This window comes from Megalops cyprinoides, chromosome 12 (assembly GCF_013368585.1).
Source record: "Megalops cyprinoides isolate fMegCyp1 chromosome 12, fMegCyp1.pri, whole genome shotgun sequence".
Taxonomy (NCBI): domain Eukaryota; kingdom Metazoa; phylum Chordata; class Actinopteri; order Elopiformes; family Megalopidae; genus Megalops; species Megalops cyprinoides.
Window position 1 is genome coordinate 30,207,722 of NC_050594.1, and position 18,354 is coordinate 30,226,075.

Here is an 18,354-nt window from a genome sequence, read left to right on the forward strand (position 1 = left end):
GCTGGTGTTTTGTTTTGATGGTGTGGATTGGAATTTAGTTTCAGAAAGTGCATGCTTTTCTCATCCCTCTGAGTTATTTATCAGGGAAGGATTCATCAGTATGTTAGAGAGGCGTGATGTTAGCAGTGCATCTGTACGCGGCTGTCTGCATGCTTCTCAGAGAAACTGGAGGGAAGATGCAGTTGTCCTACTTAATACTTTCCCGTGCCTTTTGAAGTCACAGCAGTTTTTTCTGCTTCTGCTGCGATGTGTGTTTTCTTTTTTTTTTTGAAGGTAAAAGCTTACTGACACGAGGAGCTCTGGGAGAGCGGCTCGCGGGCGAGGTGGTTTCGAAACGCCGGCCAACGTGAACGCAAATGTTCCACACCCGTCACGCTCGCTACATCTACCGCCTCCTGAACGCGCGCTATAAATAAGCTATCGGGCGGTGAGTCAAACCAGTGCACTGACCCAATAATTTCACACGACGCTCCCCTCATTACCTCTGTGATCAACGGTATGGATTTTATTAGACCCAGTTGATGTGACCCATTTAAGCCGGTGCACTTAGGCCAGAGCCCAGGAGGGATGCAGTGCGAGTGAAACGCCACCAGGTCTCAGCAGGACGTTGTTCTCGGGAGCTGAAAAGCTCTGTGCTGGCGCTCGAGTATCGTATGCTCAAAGAGAGGAGGAGAGTGTAGCCCCGGGCTACCTGCAGTATGGGACTTCTGGTGTAGGATGTCACTTTTGGGTTCAGATGAGTGGTTAATTAGGAGCTTGTACAAGCTTTTCTGGTACTTCTTCTGACAGTCTCAGCACGTTCGCTGTGGAGAAAAACTGTTATGAGTGAAGTTAACGGTCTGCATGTCTACTGAACTGCGCGCATGAAAAATTGATGTTGCCACAAAGCACTTTAAATGTGATGGTGTTGCCGGCTGTTTAAAGTTTTGCTGTTTCTTGAAGCCCTTATTGCCGTGTTGTGTAGAGTGTGGTGGCTGCTCGGGGTGTGATGAGTTCAGCTGATTGGCTCTTTGCCTTTGAGGGATACGAGCTGCCGGCTTCCACCTTTCCTCTCTGTGTCCCAGCATCCCTAAAATCAGGACACGCTCAAACACTCATACCCTGTTCCCCAGAACACCCTGCTCACTGAAGCTCCAGCCTCACCCCCTGTTACCCAGAACACCCTGCTCACTTAAACCAAGCAGAGAGACAGTGTCACATCACAATGACCAGCAAACAGTGGTTTAACTTTCAGTATGTGTGTTATGAAACACCATGGTAGACAGACACGGCGAATGAGTTTGGTACATCTCGGACTGATACGGTCTAGGTCCATTGTCCTTCCTAAGTGCACCCCTCCTCACCCTCACCCCCCCCCCCCCCCCCCCCCCACATGCTGACTGGCTCTGATAGCTGTGAGATAATTAGTGTGGAAGCGAGCGATTAGTCCGGCTGGTGTTAGCGCTGCCCTCCGGGGAGGAATCAGCAGCCTGCTAACAGAACGATCGCAGTGAGGAAAGACAATTAGCAGCACAGAGTGTCCCTCATCTAAAGTCCTCCTGCGAGCCCTCATTTATTCACCCCCCTTTGAAGGAATTAAAGGCCTCCCCCAGGGCGTGCTTGCCCCTATGCCCTTAAGTGGCAGTAACCAGGTTTGCTTTGTTTCCAGTCTGATTTGTCCTGAAGGGCTGAATCCATCAGTTTGGCTTGCCTCTCCTGTTTTAGCTCCTCTACTGCTTAACTGGATTAGCGGTTCCTTGTTTGGCCTGTAGTGTAATACAGGCTTATGTTGTCATTTTAGTAACTGTGGTGTTCTGGGCTTGTAAATGTCCTTCTCTGTCTTTTAATGGCCACGCTTGGTTTCCACCCCTCCGCCAGCGTGTGAGGACGAGTGTGGCGTGAGTGGTGGCCGAGCATCATGGGACAGGCGGTGCTCGGGCGGTGTGGGTTTTCCCTCTGCGTCCCTTTCCTCACTGGGCCCGCCCGGCCTGTCATGCGCGAGTCTCGCTGGAGACCGCAGAAACCACAGCCAGCACGCCGTTTCCCCCTCTGCAATGTAAACATGGTCTTCCACAAGAATAATACGCCTTTTTATCGCCAAACCGCTGGGTAACCCCAGAGCGGGCCGAAGCGGGGTATCGCAGACAGCTCCGACAGGCCAGCGAAAGAGGCCTATGCCAGCCGCCCCTCTCTCAAATGCCGAACCACTCCAGAAAGCTACTGAGGTGCAGAGGGCGCAGTGGCGAGAGAGGAATTTCATTTGGCAGAGGCCCAAGTGGAAATGTGTCTCCTCCTATAGAGCCGTGGAAAGAGAGCACGCGTTGGGCTAAGCTGTGTCTCTCATGCAGGGAAGGCAGAGGACCGGGGAGAGTTTAACCTGATCTGGGCTGCGATGCGCTGCGAGGAGCAGCCAGCTCTCACGAACGCGCTCTCATCAGCGTGAGAGCTGCTGTTTACTGCAGAATGATATCCTCTCAAACCTGTTAAGGCAAGCACAGCTGTGGTGGATTACAGTGAAACTGAGATGAGGTAGACCAGCGTTGGCCTAAAAATGAAACAGAAAAATCAGAAGGAAAGCTGTGACAAAAATTTTGATCGAGGTTTTTGGATACGTGATACAGGATATTATTTTTTTCGCCTTTTTTTAGCAGGCAGCGCAGTTGGACAGCCCTGACCTTTTCACCCACAGACTCCCTGGAACTGCCTAGGCTTGCCCGCCCCCTCACTTCCTCCTGTGGTGAAATCCCAGCCCTGAGTGCGAGGTTTCATCCAGGTGTCGCTTGCTTGCCAAGAGGCCTGTGTGCTTTTGGCAGGAGGTGTCAGATTCCCGCTTTGCTGCAAATGACAGGTTTACGCTGCGCCTGGGGCCCGGTCGCTGAGAGGAGGAGGGAGCGGAGAGGCGAGGGCGGGGCACTGGTTTCAGAGGTGAGAACGCGTCCCGGAGCCCTCGTTTTAACCCTTGCATTGTCCGCCGCCTACCAGAGCTCCGCCGCTCTTTTATCCGAATTCCTTTCTGAATGAGCAGGTTTTGTGTTTCGGTACGGTCCAGGAAACGGTTTGCCCCTGGGCTCAGTGGCATTGTCCTGTGCTGTTAACCCCCCACCTGCTCAGTCTCTCTACAGCTGCTGCTCCGGGCAGTGTCTGTCCTTCTGTATTCTCTGGATAGCACTTTAGTCGTGTCCTGTCGGACACTCCCATTGACTGACTCCAGTGGTCAGCCACACAGAGACAGCAACAGCCTGGCATAAGGGGACTCTGTCTTTGTAACAAACTTTGTGTTCCACTGAACGCTTCTCTCCGTAGCTCCGGCCACACTGCATTCTGGGAGGCGGCGGACCTCCTGGGTCTCTCTAGTCTAATTGGCCACCAGCGCAGGAACCTAATCTGTCGTTTAGCCTCAACATTAAGAGATTAGGCGCAGCGTTGCATTTCCCGCCCCCCCCTCGGGGTAGATAGGACGGGGCGCGCCGAGCGCCTTTTCAATTTCACACTCCAAGGGAAAGATAATGCCAAAGTGGAAATGCCAAAGGTCCTTTTACGTCTCGCTCGGTCTCCTGGGCGCGCTCCAGCTCCAGCTCCAGCTCCGCGTGCTTCTCTTTCCGCACCGTTTCAATTTCACACTTAAAACTTTCTGATAAACCTGGACCAGTTATTCCTGCCTGTGCTGTCACATGCCTGAATGGGGAAAAGAAGCCATTTTGAATGTTACGGGTAGATGTTCAATACAGGGCAACAGATGACATCTAGACTCCCCTTTGTCCAGAGGCACCATTTCTGTAACAGGGGAATAGCAGTTCCAAGATCATTTTTCACACTCCTGTCTCAGCCTCAGAGACACTAAATAGCTCAGTGTGCAGGTCATGCACTGCAGTTGTAGCTTAGGACACCCAGATAGGACTTTTGGCAGGACCCGAGATAAAACAGACTTACAGAGAGGTAGAGTGCATCTACATGTTGTATTTCATATTGAAAATATATGCTCAATACTGAGGGTACACCCCCTATACTCTATGTAAAGCACATAATCCCTGTATGACTCTTTAGTACTCTTCTCTCAGACCTGCCACAGGTGCTAGTTTTCAGCAGAGAACGCATGACTCAGTGAGCCACTGGAGCACCTGCCTGCCACAGACTGTCTGAATGTCTGTGTGTGTGAGTGTGTGTGAAATACATGTCTGTCTCTGTGTCAATGACTGAGTGTGTGTCACTGTCTGCTTCTGTGTGTGGAGTGGTGTGTGTCTCTGCGAGCACACATGTGCCTGCATGTGTGTCTGTGATCATGTGTCTGCGAGTTGCGTAAGCGTACACAACTGATGCAATTCTTTACGTATCCCACCAGGGACAATTTATATAAGAGCATCTTACAGTTGAACATAAATGTGAATGGTATTTATATATAGGTTATGTCCAATATATTCATAACACCTCTTTTCCCTCAAGATGTGCCTTCATGTTCTGTTGGTTATTGTACATGCATCCATATGGCCATAGACACAGCTTTGTGAATGAGCCTGGCTATGAAGGGGTTATGTAGTAGTCAGGATACGCAGGTACAATAACAGTAAACATAATAATCAGCTCCAAGAGGAAGCCGGTGTCGTGTTGCTGTTCGCTAATTACACCTTCATGTCAGGGATCGTTTCGTCTTGAGGTTAGTGTGAGGGCAGTGGAAACGTGGCCTGGAGGGCAGCATTTCGTTGTGAGTGGAGAATGCGTGCCGTTTCAGAGCAAAGAATGTCTTCCATACTGTTTGCTTTTTGAGGAGGGAGCCGATTTCCTTGAGGGTGCAGGATCCTCGTCAGTGACCTTTTAGCTAATGCACAGTGTGATCTGGAGGCTGTGTTTGCCCCTTCAGCTCAGGCCTTGATACAAACATGCGTGAAAACGGCAGCGGATGCTTTACACAGCATGCGTCAGATGTTCTCATTCCAGCCCACTTTCGTTTGGAAGGACAGGACACGACAAGCCTCTCGAGCAGTAACATCCACGCTGTAGTCCGGCTCGTGGGTCCGGTCAAAGACAGCGGCAGTGTTTGTACACAGTCTGGGACTGGGCCGAAAGCCGTTCCCCCCGGCGCAGGCGGGACGGCCCTCCTGACCTCCTCCCGCGGGTTGGAATGCCAGGCATCCTCGCGGCTCGGCCTCGAGCGCAACAATCGGCCTCTGTCGAGCCCCAGTTCCCGCGGGCCGCCCCCTCTCCTCGCCCCGGATTGAATTTGCTGCGCCTCTCTGATCTCCCTCTCCCGCCCCTTTATTGAGTTAGCTTTATCTGTGATTTAAAGCGCAGTGTTATCGTTTCACTGGGGGCCAGGGAGGTGGGGGGGGGGGGCACACAAGGCCTCTGTGTCTCGGCGGCAGGGGCAATGACTGTCCTTTTCTCTTAAGGCACTAGATGTGGGATTCCCATGGAAAGAAAGGCTGCAGTTTACAGCCAGTGATTTACGCAGTGGAGGGGGGATCGATTTATAATATCCTGGTTAGATTTACCGCCCCGGGCGTAATGGGGATACAGAGCACTTGCAGTTTTTAGCATATCATACTCTGCCATGGTTATCAGGCAAATTAAATGTGAAAATATTGTTTGTTTTATTTAAGGATTCTGCTTGAGCGTTCAACTGCCGTGGTGGAGTGGCTCGGGTGAAGGTTAATGGCAGGCCTGGTCAGGTGCCTCTGGGCTGCGTGGGGGCTTCATTAGCTGAGTTTGTGTTTTGGATGCTGTGTACCTAACCTGCCTGACCTGAAAGTGCTCTTTCCCTTGGAGAAAGGCTGGCGCATCGATAAAAGAGCTTTTCCCACCGCTCTGTCCTCTGAACGCAGGGCACGAGCGACCGAGTTTTCTCTCTGGGAGCGATGCGCTTTCCTGCATGGAGCAGAGCGACCCTCTCAGCATTCAAGAGGCTCCATTGTTCAGCGCATCCTCTCATATCTGACACGCAAGCGTTGATGTATTGATTTTATCAGAGAGAGATTATGGTCAATTATAAGACTCTTTAGGAGCAAGGACATCAAGGAAGGGGTTTAAATGAATCAGATAGCGCCCTGTTGCCACCCCTGACAGCGAAGGCTGGTTTGTGCTACCCCAAATGCGCATGACATGGGCGCTCACCACCACGAGGTGACGTCATCGCGCGCAGGCAGCAGGTCACGGTGGGTACGGGACAGTGGAGGAAGATGGACGTGCCCGATTGTGCAACCTCGCACGACCATCGCAGATCCAGATCGCCTGGCTGGTTTGTGTTTAATATTTTCTGGCCTGTCCCATTCGCACAGGGCAGAGGCCTGCTGACTCCTGGGGTCCTGTGGATGGTGAATGTAGGGCATTTCACGATCTCAGCTGATTGTAATTATTGGTTAATACTCTCTGGCCAGGGCCAGGATGTTCCAGTTTTTGTAGCCTGCCTACTTAGCCAATTTAAATCCAATGGCGAAGTAAATATCAAATCACATTTAAGAGGCGAATAGCTTACATCCAGCAAGCATCCTTGCAAGGGGCTTGAAATGAAAAATCCTATTCCGGAATGTTCACTGGCATGTTGTGCAGCGCTCTGTACAGTATGTACCCGCGCACACATCGCCTGACAAGCAATTGATGCGCCGCGGTGCCCAATTTGCGTGAGACGTGTGGTTAGGTCATTCTACAGACACTGTGGTGTCAGCGTTGACGTGGGGTAACATGGGTTAGGCTCAAGGGTCACTCTGCAGGAGGTGGAAGTGGTTACCCTTGGAGATGACCTTGACAGCCAAAGGAGGCACGTGTCCTTCTGTTTGTGCAGTGTAGCACTCTTCTGCCTGCATTTGGTATCCATGCATTCTTTGTAATGAGCTGCAGAGGGGATGCTGTTTTGTTATGGGACCAACATCCTGACCTACATGCAGGATTAGGAATGGCAGCAAACAGAATGCTTGTTTGAGGCTTTATTGAAATATTTAATCACGCCCTGTCAGCCCAGAAATCGACCTTCATGAAGGTTTCATATACTGCTGATTGGCTTAGTGAGGGAACGGTACTGGTCCGTCCTCTCTCTGCTCATTAAGTTTATCTCCCCTTTTCTTTCTCCTTTTCCTCCACTTTTACTCTACCGCTCCCCTCTGTCTTTCACCTCTCTCTCTCTCTCCTCTTTTTCTCTCCCCTCTGTCTCTGTTCCTGTTCTGCTTTTCCTCTCCCCTCTGTCCCTCTTTTCCTCTCTCGTCTCTCTCTCTGTTCCTCTCTCCTCAGCGCCTTTTCCCGTCTCCATGCCCCTCTTTCCCCTGTTCTGTCTCCTGCCTCCTTCTGTCTGTCTCTCTCTCTCTCCCTCTCCCTCTCCCTCTCTCTCTCTCTCTCTCTCTCTCAGTGGTTCATTAACTCCTTTCAGCAGGCTCCGCATGCTCAGAGCCAGGCTCTTATCAATGGCGCCTCTGTTCTCAAGGGGAGGCTTTGCTTTCCAGAGCCGAGCCCCCAGCGGGCTCGGACAGAGGGGACTTTGTGCCAGCCGAGAGCAGGGGAGAGGGGGGGGAGAGAGCGAGGCTGCACTCCCTTACATGGCTTCTTCTGTAAGCGCCGCGGCGCTAGCCAGCCCCACTCATCCCGGCAACAGAGGACAAGTAATTACTGCTTGTAGAGCAGAGGCCCTGGCCCATTGTCCGTGGCTTGGGAACATGGCACAGGACACTGGGAAATGGGAGCGCCTGCGTTCAGGGCCACCAAACAGCCTTGGCTAAATAGCGGGGCGTGCGATTGGTGCTCCCGCGGGGCGTGACCCCGCCCCCCGCAGGACTCCTGCCACAGGGCCGGCTTCGTACAGGAGCGTGTCCCTGCCATGCACGTTTGGCTTGCAGCTTAAAAGCCTCTGGAGTCATAGCAGTGGACAGTGATGATCACGGAAATATTTCAGTTCATAAAGCTTTAGTAGGCTTTGAGCTTTGTAATCAATACTTTTAGTGCGGACTATATGGAGTATTGGGAGTCTATACATTTGAAGGAGTACAGGGATTATTAACTTTCTGAATGGAATGTAGGGAGTATTCTATATGGCATATGGGGAGTGTAAATCTTTCAGCATGGAGGATAGAGGATAGATCTATGTACTTTAAGTTTGGACTATAGGGGTTACACTCTCAGTGTGGAGTGTAGCATGTAGATACACTCTACCTCTATAAGACTGTTTCATCTCAGGTCTTACTCTGCTGTCAGGGCTACCCTGTTACTCACTGTTGTGTTTGGTACCTGGCAACTGTGTAAGCACATGACTCACTCTGAATTTCGTGTGTCGGAGCACCTGGAAAACGATCTTAGGAGGATAATTAAAACAGAATGTCACTTGCCTTTTTGACAGGCGCATTGGAACGCACGTCCCGTTCCCGCTTCTGGGTGGAAATGATGTCATCCTCCCATATTCCAGCTGAGGCACGAACAGTCGCCCTCTCCGCAGGCCCGTGCAGCAGCTGGGAAGTGGGCCGGCCCGTTACAGGAAGTTGACCTTTGACACGGAGATGGGCACAGCGCCTCCCATGTTAGTTCATTAAATTGGAATCTCGGCTTGAGTCGTTTGGAGCATCTCAGTGCAGCCCTCCCTGGCTTCCTCTCTTGCTGGTGTTGACACTGACTTCCCTGTGGTGCCCAGAGATGCGGGGATGAGGAAATGCACGCGGTCTCACAAACACGTGCTCATGCACACACACTCATGCTCAAGCATACTACACACACGCGCGCACGCACACACACACACACACACACACACACACACACACACACACACACACACACACACACACAGGTTCTCATCCTAATCTGATGACATAATTTTGCTCTCTCTTCCATCCCCTTAGAGGCTTGTCGTCAGAGTAATGGCAGAGTCCATTTTAGTTGAGGGTAACGTGTGGTGCCAGGCCTTTTACAGGACGCTTCTCAGCACACTGCCCAAAAGCTTCCTCATTGTGCAAACAGGAAAAGCGATGTGCGATGCCTCTGGCCAGCGCATGCACTGCCATGGCTTTGCTGAATGTTGCTCATGTGTTCTGGCCTCTGTGAACAGTCCCCTTATGCTACTTTGGTCAGACTGTTGAAGTCTATCAGGATTGTGATCTATAAAAGGCTCTGAATGGGCCATTGGGCATCACATTCCAAGGTGACCATGTCATGCTCCATAATGCCCCCACAGTTCACCCAGCGCTGTTGTGTCATGCCCAGAAACAGAATGGGATCCTTTTACGATGCTGGGTAGTTCAAATAGCCTACTGATCCGTTTATGGGGGACAGGGTATTGCGATAGCAGAGTGTCTCCATTCAAGTTGTGACCTCGGTTCGACATTTAAAGGACTCGGCGGTCGGTTGCTGGGATACGGAGGACGGGAAGCTCACCAGCAGAGGAGTGTCTGATGTGGGCCTCAAACAGTGCTCCACCTCTGCCCCGGCTCACCCACTCCACTCCCAGACCAGCCATCTCCACGACGACCGCATAGCTCCGCTGGGCCTCTCTTTGGCGGGAGAACACAGCAACTTTTTCTTTACTTGCTCTTGTTCTTTTTCTCTTTGAAAGCCAGGATTTAAAAGAAAATAAGGTTCTGTTTGTCTTCTAACAAGGAGAATCTATGAAACATTTTTAGGCCTGTTTTTACATAATGAATGACTAAGACAAATTACAGAAACTACAGCAAGTGGCCAGTGTCTGTTCATTTTGACCGGAAGGTGTTTTTCATGATCACTGCATGGCCTGACCTTGCAGAGGCACTAGTCCAGATGGGATTGAGAGCTCCTCAGTAAGCACAGAGTCATACAGAACTCAGGATGTCCTGCGGAGAAGCCTCTGGAAGATCAAAGCCTCACGCTTCAGCCCTAGAATCCAGTGTGATGGAATGAAAGCAGTTGTGGTGGGGCATTGTTCTCCTGCAATACATGCTGCATGCGTGCCAGTACCCAGGTCTCTGTGGGTTGTTGCAGGGATCAGGCGAGGGATTGTGGGATTGTCCGGTTCTGCCCTCCCTGTGCCACCTGTGGGAGTCATTAGGGAGCCCCCTTGCCGCGCGCTGAGGTTTCCGTCACGTTCCTCCCCGGTCACAGGCTGTCATGCCCAGGCTCTGAGCTACACAGCTGCTGTCCTTTGATTGGAGGATACGGTGTCCCCTAGGCACGCCGGTCCCATCATCCCTGGCGTTTCGTGACATGTTCCCCTCGCCGGCCCCGGTCATCACAGTCAGTGGTGTAGCGTGCAGCCCGCCCCGTTAGCGGGTCGGCTCTCGGTGCACCTTTGATTCCTGTCCCCACAGTAAACCTTGTGTTTCTCATCACGAACATTATGTACTCCCGTTGTATAATTGTGTTTGATGTGGGCTTACAGGATGTAAGCACATTAACATTTGATGGGGTTACTTGATTCGGATGCTTGTTTTTTTTTTTCTGCAATCCAGAAAGCATGGATGTCACGATAAAACAGATGTCTGCATGACCCGTGGCAGTCTGCAGGAATGAGGCAACGTCAGCGAGCGCGCTGTATAATGTGATCTCACAGGTTTAGTGTCGCATGGAAGAGAAATATTTTAATGACTGCGAACGCGTGTGTAAAACTGACAGGGAACCTGCCAAGGAAACATCAAGGAGAGCTTCCTTCGCCCACAAGCTTTGACAGCCGCTTCTTAAGCAGCACTTTGATCCAGTAAATTGTATGTTATTGGTAAGCGTGCTGATGGAGGTGTCCTGCTGTGTGTTGCTTGGGGACATTAGAAAGATTCCCAGTGCAAACAGCAGTGCAAAATAACACTGCCAAGCTGTTCCACCCAGGTAACCGAACCGAAATGAGGGATTTCAAGGCCAAAAACCAACATGCCAAAACGTTATGGTGAATATAAGAGCCTATATATGTCTTCACATATGTATTCTCCTGAACTGATAACCAAAATACGCAAATATTTACTTTTAATATTTCAGTTTGGCCTTATTATCAAGTGAGATTTTCAGTGTTTAGATAATTGGGTTTGAGCGAGATGTCACGCTCAGAAGCTTTTAAATGCGCACCGTCTCTGATGCGGCTATACTTTCATGTGCTCCTCGGTTGCTCGCGTTCAGTTTTTTTTTATTTGTAAGTGCGTGAGTTATCTGAAATTGAATATGTGGGCGACTTTTAGCGCGATCAAAGGGAGGGGAGTGCGCGTGTGCGCGGGGGGCCGATGTCTCCCTCAGATTTCAGCTCTCTCTCTCGCATCTGCAAAACGCGCTATTTATACCCGTCACAAACAGCCCCCGGGCATGTCGTCGGGAGAGCGAAACTCACTGGGAAAGCGCTGGAACGGAAAGGGAGATGGGTCATATCTAATTCAGCACAGCCTCGTAGAAAGTAGAAAAAGCGCAACTTTATTTGCGACTTCGGAGGGGAAAGAGTTGGATGCTTTGCGACCCCTTTGCCTCTCCCACACACTCGGAGCGGAACGAGAGGTCTCTTAACTCGAGGCTGGAGAGAATAGGTTATTTATTCAATTTGAGCATTTCCTGGCGTTCGGCAGTGAAAGAGGACCGTATCCGAGGGAAGGGCACTAAACGGCACCAGTTAGAATTGGGGTGCTGGCCAGGAGCTGCTGATCTGTCCCATGGGGACGATAGTTGGTTGTTTTGGGCAGTGATTTTGGTTTCAGTCCTGTTGGAGGCTCCCTGCACAATGTCTGTCTGAGAGTGGGGACATAACCGAAGAGGTGTGTGGTAGTGCAGAGAAGTGTGGAGAAGGATGAAGAGGTGTAGGGCAGTATGAAGGTGTGTGAAGGTGTGTGGAGAGGGATTGAGAGGTGTGGGGAGGGGTGGAGGTGTGTGGAGAGGGATGAGGAGGTGTGGGGGGGTGGAGGTGTGTGGAGAGGGATGAGGAGGAGTGGGGGGGTGGAGGTGTGTGGAGAGGGATGCAGAGGTGTAGAGAGGGGTGAAAGTGTGTGGAGAGGGATGCAGAGGTGTAGGGCAGTATGAAGGGGTGGAGGTGTGTGGAGAAGGATGGGGAGGTGTGGGGCAGTATGAAAGGCTGTGTACAGTTGCAGGGCCATGTGGAGAGCTGTGTGACTGTGTGGAGACTATGAGCAGGGGCCAGTGTAGTTCAGGGCAAGGCTGCATGGGAGTGACTGAAATGCCGCCTCTGGTGCTGTGGTGGGCTTTCCAGCCAGGGACCACATGAGGTTACACTGTACAGTGGGAGCTGTTCTCCCCATGCAGAGACCATAGGCCTAGGATTCTTCCCACTGTGCGTCATGCTAAACTGTTTCCTTCCTGTATTGACATTAATTTGAATGGGTTTCCAAAAAATTCCTCTCAGTCTCTGCTAGAGAGTAGGCTGCTCTGCCACGTGTTCCCTGACTATTGCACTTGTAGTAGAAGGATAAGTGAGACAAGGTTTTTCTGTCGACTTGACACGGATTTGATGTTGTGTCATTTCCTGTAAAAGCAAGCTTTTATCGTGTTTCATTATTTAAGGCCTTTCCTGCTGCACTGATTAGCAATCTTTCCATGTTTGCTTCAGTGATATGGCTTAGGCCTCTAAAAATAAATCCTGCAGGGTCAGTAGTGATGAACAGCACGCTACAGTGCTCTCTGTCAGTCCTCAGGAGCAGACCTCTCTGGTCTTATTTCAGTCCTCATTGAGCAGACCCCTCTGGTCTTATTTCAGTCCTCATTGAGCAGACCCCTCTGGTCTTATTTCAGTCCTCATTGAGCAGACCCCTCTGGTGTAATTTCATTCCTCAGGAGCAGACCTTTCTGGTGTAATTTCAGTCTTCAGGAACAGACTGCTCTTGTGTAATTGCAGTCTTCTGGCACAGATCTCTCTGGTGTAATTTCAGTCCTCAGGATCAGACCATTCTGGTGTAATTTCAGTCCTCAGGATCAGACCATTCTGGTGTAATTTCAGTCCTCAGGAGCAGATATTTCTGGTGTAATTTCAGTCCTCAGGATCAGACCATTCTGGTGTAATTTCAGTCTTCAGGAGCAGACCCCTCACATCTTCTCTCTGTATCATAACTGTCTCTCTCTTGTTTCTGCTGTCCTTGCAGACCTCCTGTGCCTCAGTGAGATGAGAGCGGAGCAGCCTCAGGGTCCTGGGCAGTGAGCAGCATGCAGGCCTGAGCCGCCGCGGGGAGCCGCCGTGTCCGCCCCTCTCCGCTAGAGGAGGCCGTGTAGCGGCCCATGGGCTGGACGGCGCGCCGCGGCCACCGGCGAGCATGACGAGCCTGAGGCGCTCGCAGACGGAGCGGAGCGCGGGGGGCTCGGTCCCCGCCACCGACGAGTTCTATACCCGCCACGTGCGCCTGCCCAACGGCGCCGCCCCGCCCGCCCGGGGAGACGCCGCCCACCCGCCCGCGTGCACGCCCGGCGTGCCCAAGATGGGTGTGCGGGCCCGCGTGGCCGACTGGCCGCCTAGGAAGGACGGCGGAGGGGTGTGGCATGCGGCCGCGGAGGCGGAGCCCGCCGTCTCTGCTGGCAGCGTTCAGGCCGTCCTGCCCACCAAGCTGGGCCACCTGATGAGCCCGCAGGACTCCTCCATGCTCCGCAGCATCCACAACACGCTGAGGAGCAAGACGCAGGCGGCCGCCGTGGGCGCGGGCGCCGGGGGCGACGGCCGCTTCCTGTCCCCCGACGACCAGCGGGGCTCCTCCTCCGCCTCCCGCAAAGGCCTGCGCCGCATCCGCCAGCGCAGCAACAGCGACATCACCATCAGCGAGCTGGAGGGCGCCAGCGACGGGGGCGAGGACTGGCCCACCCCCGGGTACAAGTGGTCCCCCGTGCACCGCGAGTACGGCAGCACCTCGTCCATCGACAAGCACGGCGCCTCCGGGGAGAGCTTCTTCGACATGCTCAAGGGTTACCAGGGGGAGGCGCCGGACCAGCGCAGCCCCGCCCCGGAGAAGCTGGGGGACCTGCTCACCATCAGCCACAAGGCGTCCGGGTTCGACCTGCCCGACGGTCCCGCGGGGGGCCACCGGAGCAGCCCGTCCGGCCGGCCCAAGGAGCGCGACAAGCCCCTGAAGCGGCGCTCCAAGTCGGAGACGGGAGGGGACTCCATATTCCGGAAGCTGCGTAGCGCCAGGGCGGAGGGCGAGTCGTCGCGGGCGGGCTCGGACGCCGAGGACGGCCGGTCGGAGGACGGGGGCCCGCCGGCCAAGGCCTGGGTGTGCCAGAAAGGCTTCGCCCACTACGACGTGCAGAGCATCCTGTTTGACCTGAACGAGGCGGCGCAGAGCCGGCAGACGGCGGTGCGGCGGAGGAACACCACCACGGGAGCCTCGGCCGCCGCCGCCGCCTCCGCCTCGTCCTCGCTCTCCTCCACGCGCAGCGCCACCCGCGGCTCGCCCTCCGGCAGCCAGGAGGAGCTCAGCGGCAAGGACGGGCCCGGCCTGGACGCCGGCGACGACAAGAGCAACGAGCTGGTGCTCAGCTGCCCCTGCTTCCGCAACGAGATCGGCGGCGAGGGCGAGCGCCGGATAAGCCTGTCCAAGCTGGGCAGCATCGGCAGCGGGGGCGCGGCGGCGGGGCCGGGGGGCGCTGACGGGAACCCCCTGGAATCCTCGCTCAGCACCCACTGCACCAACGCCGGGGTGGCCGTGCTGGAGGCCCCCAAGGACGGCCAGGGCCTGCACCCCGAGCGGGGCAAGCGCTACATCGTGGAGCACGTCGACCTCGGGGCCTACTACTACAGGAAGTACTTCTATCTCAGAGGTGAGGACCTCACTCCCACAGCGGGTGAGGAGTGAACATGTATCACGAGAGTGATGGTGTGGTGGCAGTGAGGTGTAGTGGAATGGGTATGGCTTGCCGGTTCAAGTCCCCACTAGGGTCCTGCAGCTGTACCCTTGGCTAAGTTGCTTAACCCAAAAAAATTGCCTCAGGAAATATTCAGCTGTATCGGTGGATAATATGTAAAAACCTGTATCCTATGCAACTCACTTTGGATAAGAGTTGCTAAATGAAAATATTGTAAATGTAATGAGTAATTACAAGTAATGAGTAATTTTTTTGAAAATCAGGTCCTATCAACAGCACTTATGCCACTTTCGCATTGTAGACATTGTCTTGGAGTGTCACCTTGGGACTCCAAAGACAAATGATAAAATAAGCGTATATTACAAAGCACACAGTCTGTGCTCACTAGAGGACCCTAGGAAAATCTCTGGGTAGGTCTTAGAGCCTAGTAAGCAATGTAGAGCTGCTTACTAACTAGCTAATTTGGTTGCTAAAAGGAGGTGAACCTCATATCAATAAACCTCCTTGCTTGTAAGCAGTTGCTAAAAAAAAAACCTACAAATTCCAGCATTCCTGAAAAATGAGACACTGTTGTAGTCAGTAACCCAAACAAGAAGTCTCAATGAAACTGCATTGTAGTTGTACCTCTGGCAAATTGGCAAATTCATTCACTTCACTCATCTACTTGGTATTCCCTCTACAGCACTTAGAGCACTTCAAACAGCTGCTGTTTTATAAACACTGGGTTTGGTGTGAAGATAGTGTTACAAAGCTGTAACCATCGCCGCAATTCACTATTTATCTAAATGAACCTTCATTTTGCAACAATGAACACGTTTTAAACTTTTTGTGTCATGTCCAATTTGCTGTCATTAGAAATGCAGGGGGTTGTGCTAAACTTTACTTGCTTGGTCTTAGGAAACCAGGGGTTGAAGGTTGTAATGACTTAGTGTGCCACAGCTTACCACCCAGGCGTTTGGAAAGGCCGTGACGTGACTCTGCAGTGTTATACAGGGTGCATCTGAGTGCTGTCAGCTAGGCTGGAGGACAGTTCCCTCCTCCCTGTGGGAATGGGACTCTCCCTGACCCCTCGGCCTCAGGCGTCAGGCTGGAAACAGCCCGTGGAGTTTTTCAGCCCTCCCGGGATGTTTCTCACCTCCCTTTAACCCTTGAAAGAGCAGACAACGGTCTGTGGCCGGATCGGACAGCCAATCGGCTGCAAGCTTCTGCGGAGCTGCACCCTGCCCGGCGTGCCCCGCTGCCCCCAGAGCAGCTAAAATCCGCAGCGAAAGGGGAGCCGGTGCGGCCTCATTAGCATGGGATGGTGCCACTGTCACTCCTCCTTTTGCTGTCCCCGCCAGTGAACCGCACCAGTCCCCCAATCCTCTATACTCCTCCCCGTCCCCGCAGACTGGCGCGGTATACGTTTCGTCTCCCACCCCTCCCCAGTCAGTGTGAGTCCTGCTCTGGCAGGCTCAGCTGCCCGGTCAGTGCGGGTAGTCCCTAACCGAGCGGCTCGCCTCGTCTCTCTCCCTCTCCGTCTCAGAGCACTGGAACTACTTCGGCGTGGACGAGGTGCTGGGCCCGGTGGCGGTCAGCCTACGCCGGGAGAAGCTGGAGGAGCACAAAGAGCACGGGCAGCAGTACAACTACCGGCTCATCTTCCGCACCAGCGAGGTGAGCCAGCCGTGGGGGGGAGCCGGGGGGGCGTGTCAGAGGTAGCTGTCACAGCCTGGGACTCAGGCTTGCGTTCCCCCCTGCCACGGTGTCCTCCTTGCGAGCCGTCAGAGGGCCGCTGATCCGCTCAGATTTGCCCTCCAGGAATCTGGGCTGCTGTGGGACAGAGCTGTGGAACCCACCGCGGCGTTGCCTGAGAGGCTCTGAGGCGCAGGGGAGACTGCGCTGGACCTCTCCGTCCCTCACAGGGGCTGTCACCACGCAGGCTGCCAGGCACTCACTCCCAGCCCTGGCTTTCAGCAGGAAGCTTTGCATTTTCACTCTCTCTCCTGTTTTTCTTATATTTAGGCTTGGCAGGATCAGTGTTTTTTCTTTATATTCTATGCTGAATATATGTCAGTCACTCCTGGGCCTACAGAGAGATTTTATGAAATACTGTAAAACATGTACTCCCACAAAGCCTACTGATTAACTACTAATCTACTATTAGTTCATTAAATACTGGACAGTTTTATCCAGAAATTTGGAATGAAGAGGATTATTTCCATTTACTTGGTTAATTTAGTTTGTATACGAGAAAATCAACTGCTTTGTTCTCCTTCATAAATAACTTAAATAGTTTAATGTAGGAAAAATAAAAACCAAAAACCAAGATGCTGTGCGAAATTTAAATAATGGAGATGGTCATTTTGCTAAAACAGAATTTTTCATTTTAATAACAACAGTCGTAGCCCTACACACAGACAGACATGTATACGTAGCTGAGAGGTGAAATTTCAGACACCTGCCAGCAGTGGGGGGTGGGGGGGGGGGGGGGGGGGGGGAGGTATGGGTGGACAGACGCTGCCTCCCCGCCCACTGGTCCAAGTCCTTCACCACAGCAGTAATGTGATTTGGAGAGATGGGCTACTCTCCCGTCAAGTGGGTTATGATAGCGGAGTGACTGAGTTCAGTGTAAGTGCGGGGCACAATGGGCGCTCTGTTGCCACTCATTGGATAAAGCTCTTCACGCTGAGTCTTTCATGTTCCGCTCTGTTTGTTTTCGGTGAAGATGTGCTGTTGTGAAGGATGAGAAACCTCGCTCTCTGTAGGTAAAGATCCGATCTTTTCCAGTAGTGGCTGTGAGGCTGAGAGACAGTGCTGAAATTCATGGTAGTGTGTCGTGGCATTCAGTTTACTTCGAGATGGGGCGGTCTCGTCCACTTCCATGCAGATAACTGGGTGCTGACTGTGACGGTCACTCTGGGAGCTGACTGTGACGGTCACTCTGGGGGCTGACTGTGACGGTCACTCTGGGGGCTGACTGTGACGGTCACTCTGGGAGCTGACTGTGACGGTCACTCTGGGAGCTGACTGTGACGGTCACTCTGGGAGCTGACTGTGACGGTCACTCTGGGAGCTGACTGTGACGGTCACTCTGAGGACTGACTGTGACTGTCACTCTGAGGACTGACTGTGACTGTCACTCTGAGGACTGACTGTAACTGTCACTCTGGGAGCTGACTGTGCCGGTCACTCAACAGGCTGACTGTGACTGTCAATCTGGGAGCTGACTGTGACGGTTATTTTGAGGGCTGACTGTGATGGTCACTTTGCAGTCTGACTGTGCCAGTCACTCTGCAGGCTGACTGTGACTCTCAATCTGGGAGCTGACTGTGACGGTTATTTTGAGGGCTGACTGTGACGGTCACTCGGCAGTCTGACTGTGACGGTCACTCTGCATCCTTGGGGTTTCTCTCCTGTACTAACTGCACCCCCTCCCCTGCAGCTGACCACGCTGCGGGGGTCCATCCTGGAGGACGCGGTGCCGTCCACCTCTAAGCACGGCACGGCACGCGGGCTGCCTCTCAAGGAAGTTTTGGAGTACCTGGTGCCTGAGCTCAACGCCCACTGCCTGCGACTCGCCCTCAACACGCCCAAGGTCACCGAGCAGCTGATGAAGCTGGATGAGCAGGGGGTACGTCCCAGCCGTGCGCCGCACCGTAACGCTTCCCAGCATGCACTGCTGGGCTCTCCTAC

At 53.1% G+C, this 18,354-nt stretch overlaps 1 protein-coding gene and 1 long non-coding RNA gene across 2 annotated transcripts in view; both read left to right on the forward strand.

The window, feature by feature from the left end:
- Nucleotides 1-13,045, forward strand: part of LOC118786592 — a 46,446-nt gene extending 33,401 nt beyond the window's left edge. Inside the window, exon 3 of the long non-coding RNA XR_005005352.1 lies at nucleotides 12,972-13,045. This is a non-coding gene — a long non-coding RNA (uncharacterized LOC118786592). The remainder of the gene's footprint in view (nucleotides 1-12,971) is intronic.
- Nucleotides 13,046-13,073: 28 nt separating this feature from the next.
- Nucleotides 13,074-18,354, forward strand: part of LOC118786591 (signal-induced proliferation-associated 1-like protein 1) — a 30,392-nt gene continuing 25,111 nt past the window's right edge. The window contains exons 1-3 of the mRNA XM_036541744.1: nucleotides 13,074-14,634; nucleotides 16,205-16,335; nucleotides 18,104-18,292. Of these exons, the coding sequence (XP_036397637.1) occupies nucleotides 13,140-14,634; nucleotides 16,205-16,335; nucleotides 18,104-18,292 (1,815 nt within the window). The 5' untranslated portion in view covers nucleotides 13,074-13,139. The remainder of the gene's footprint in view (nucleotides 14,635-16,204; nucleotides 16,336-18,103; nucleotides 18,293-18,354) is intronic.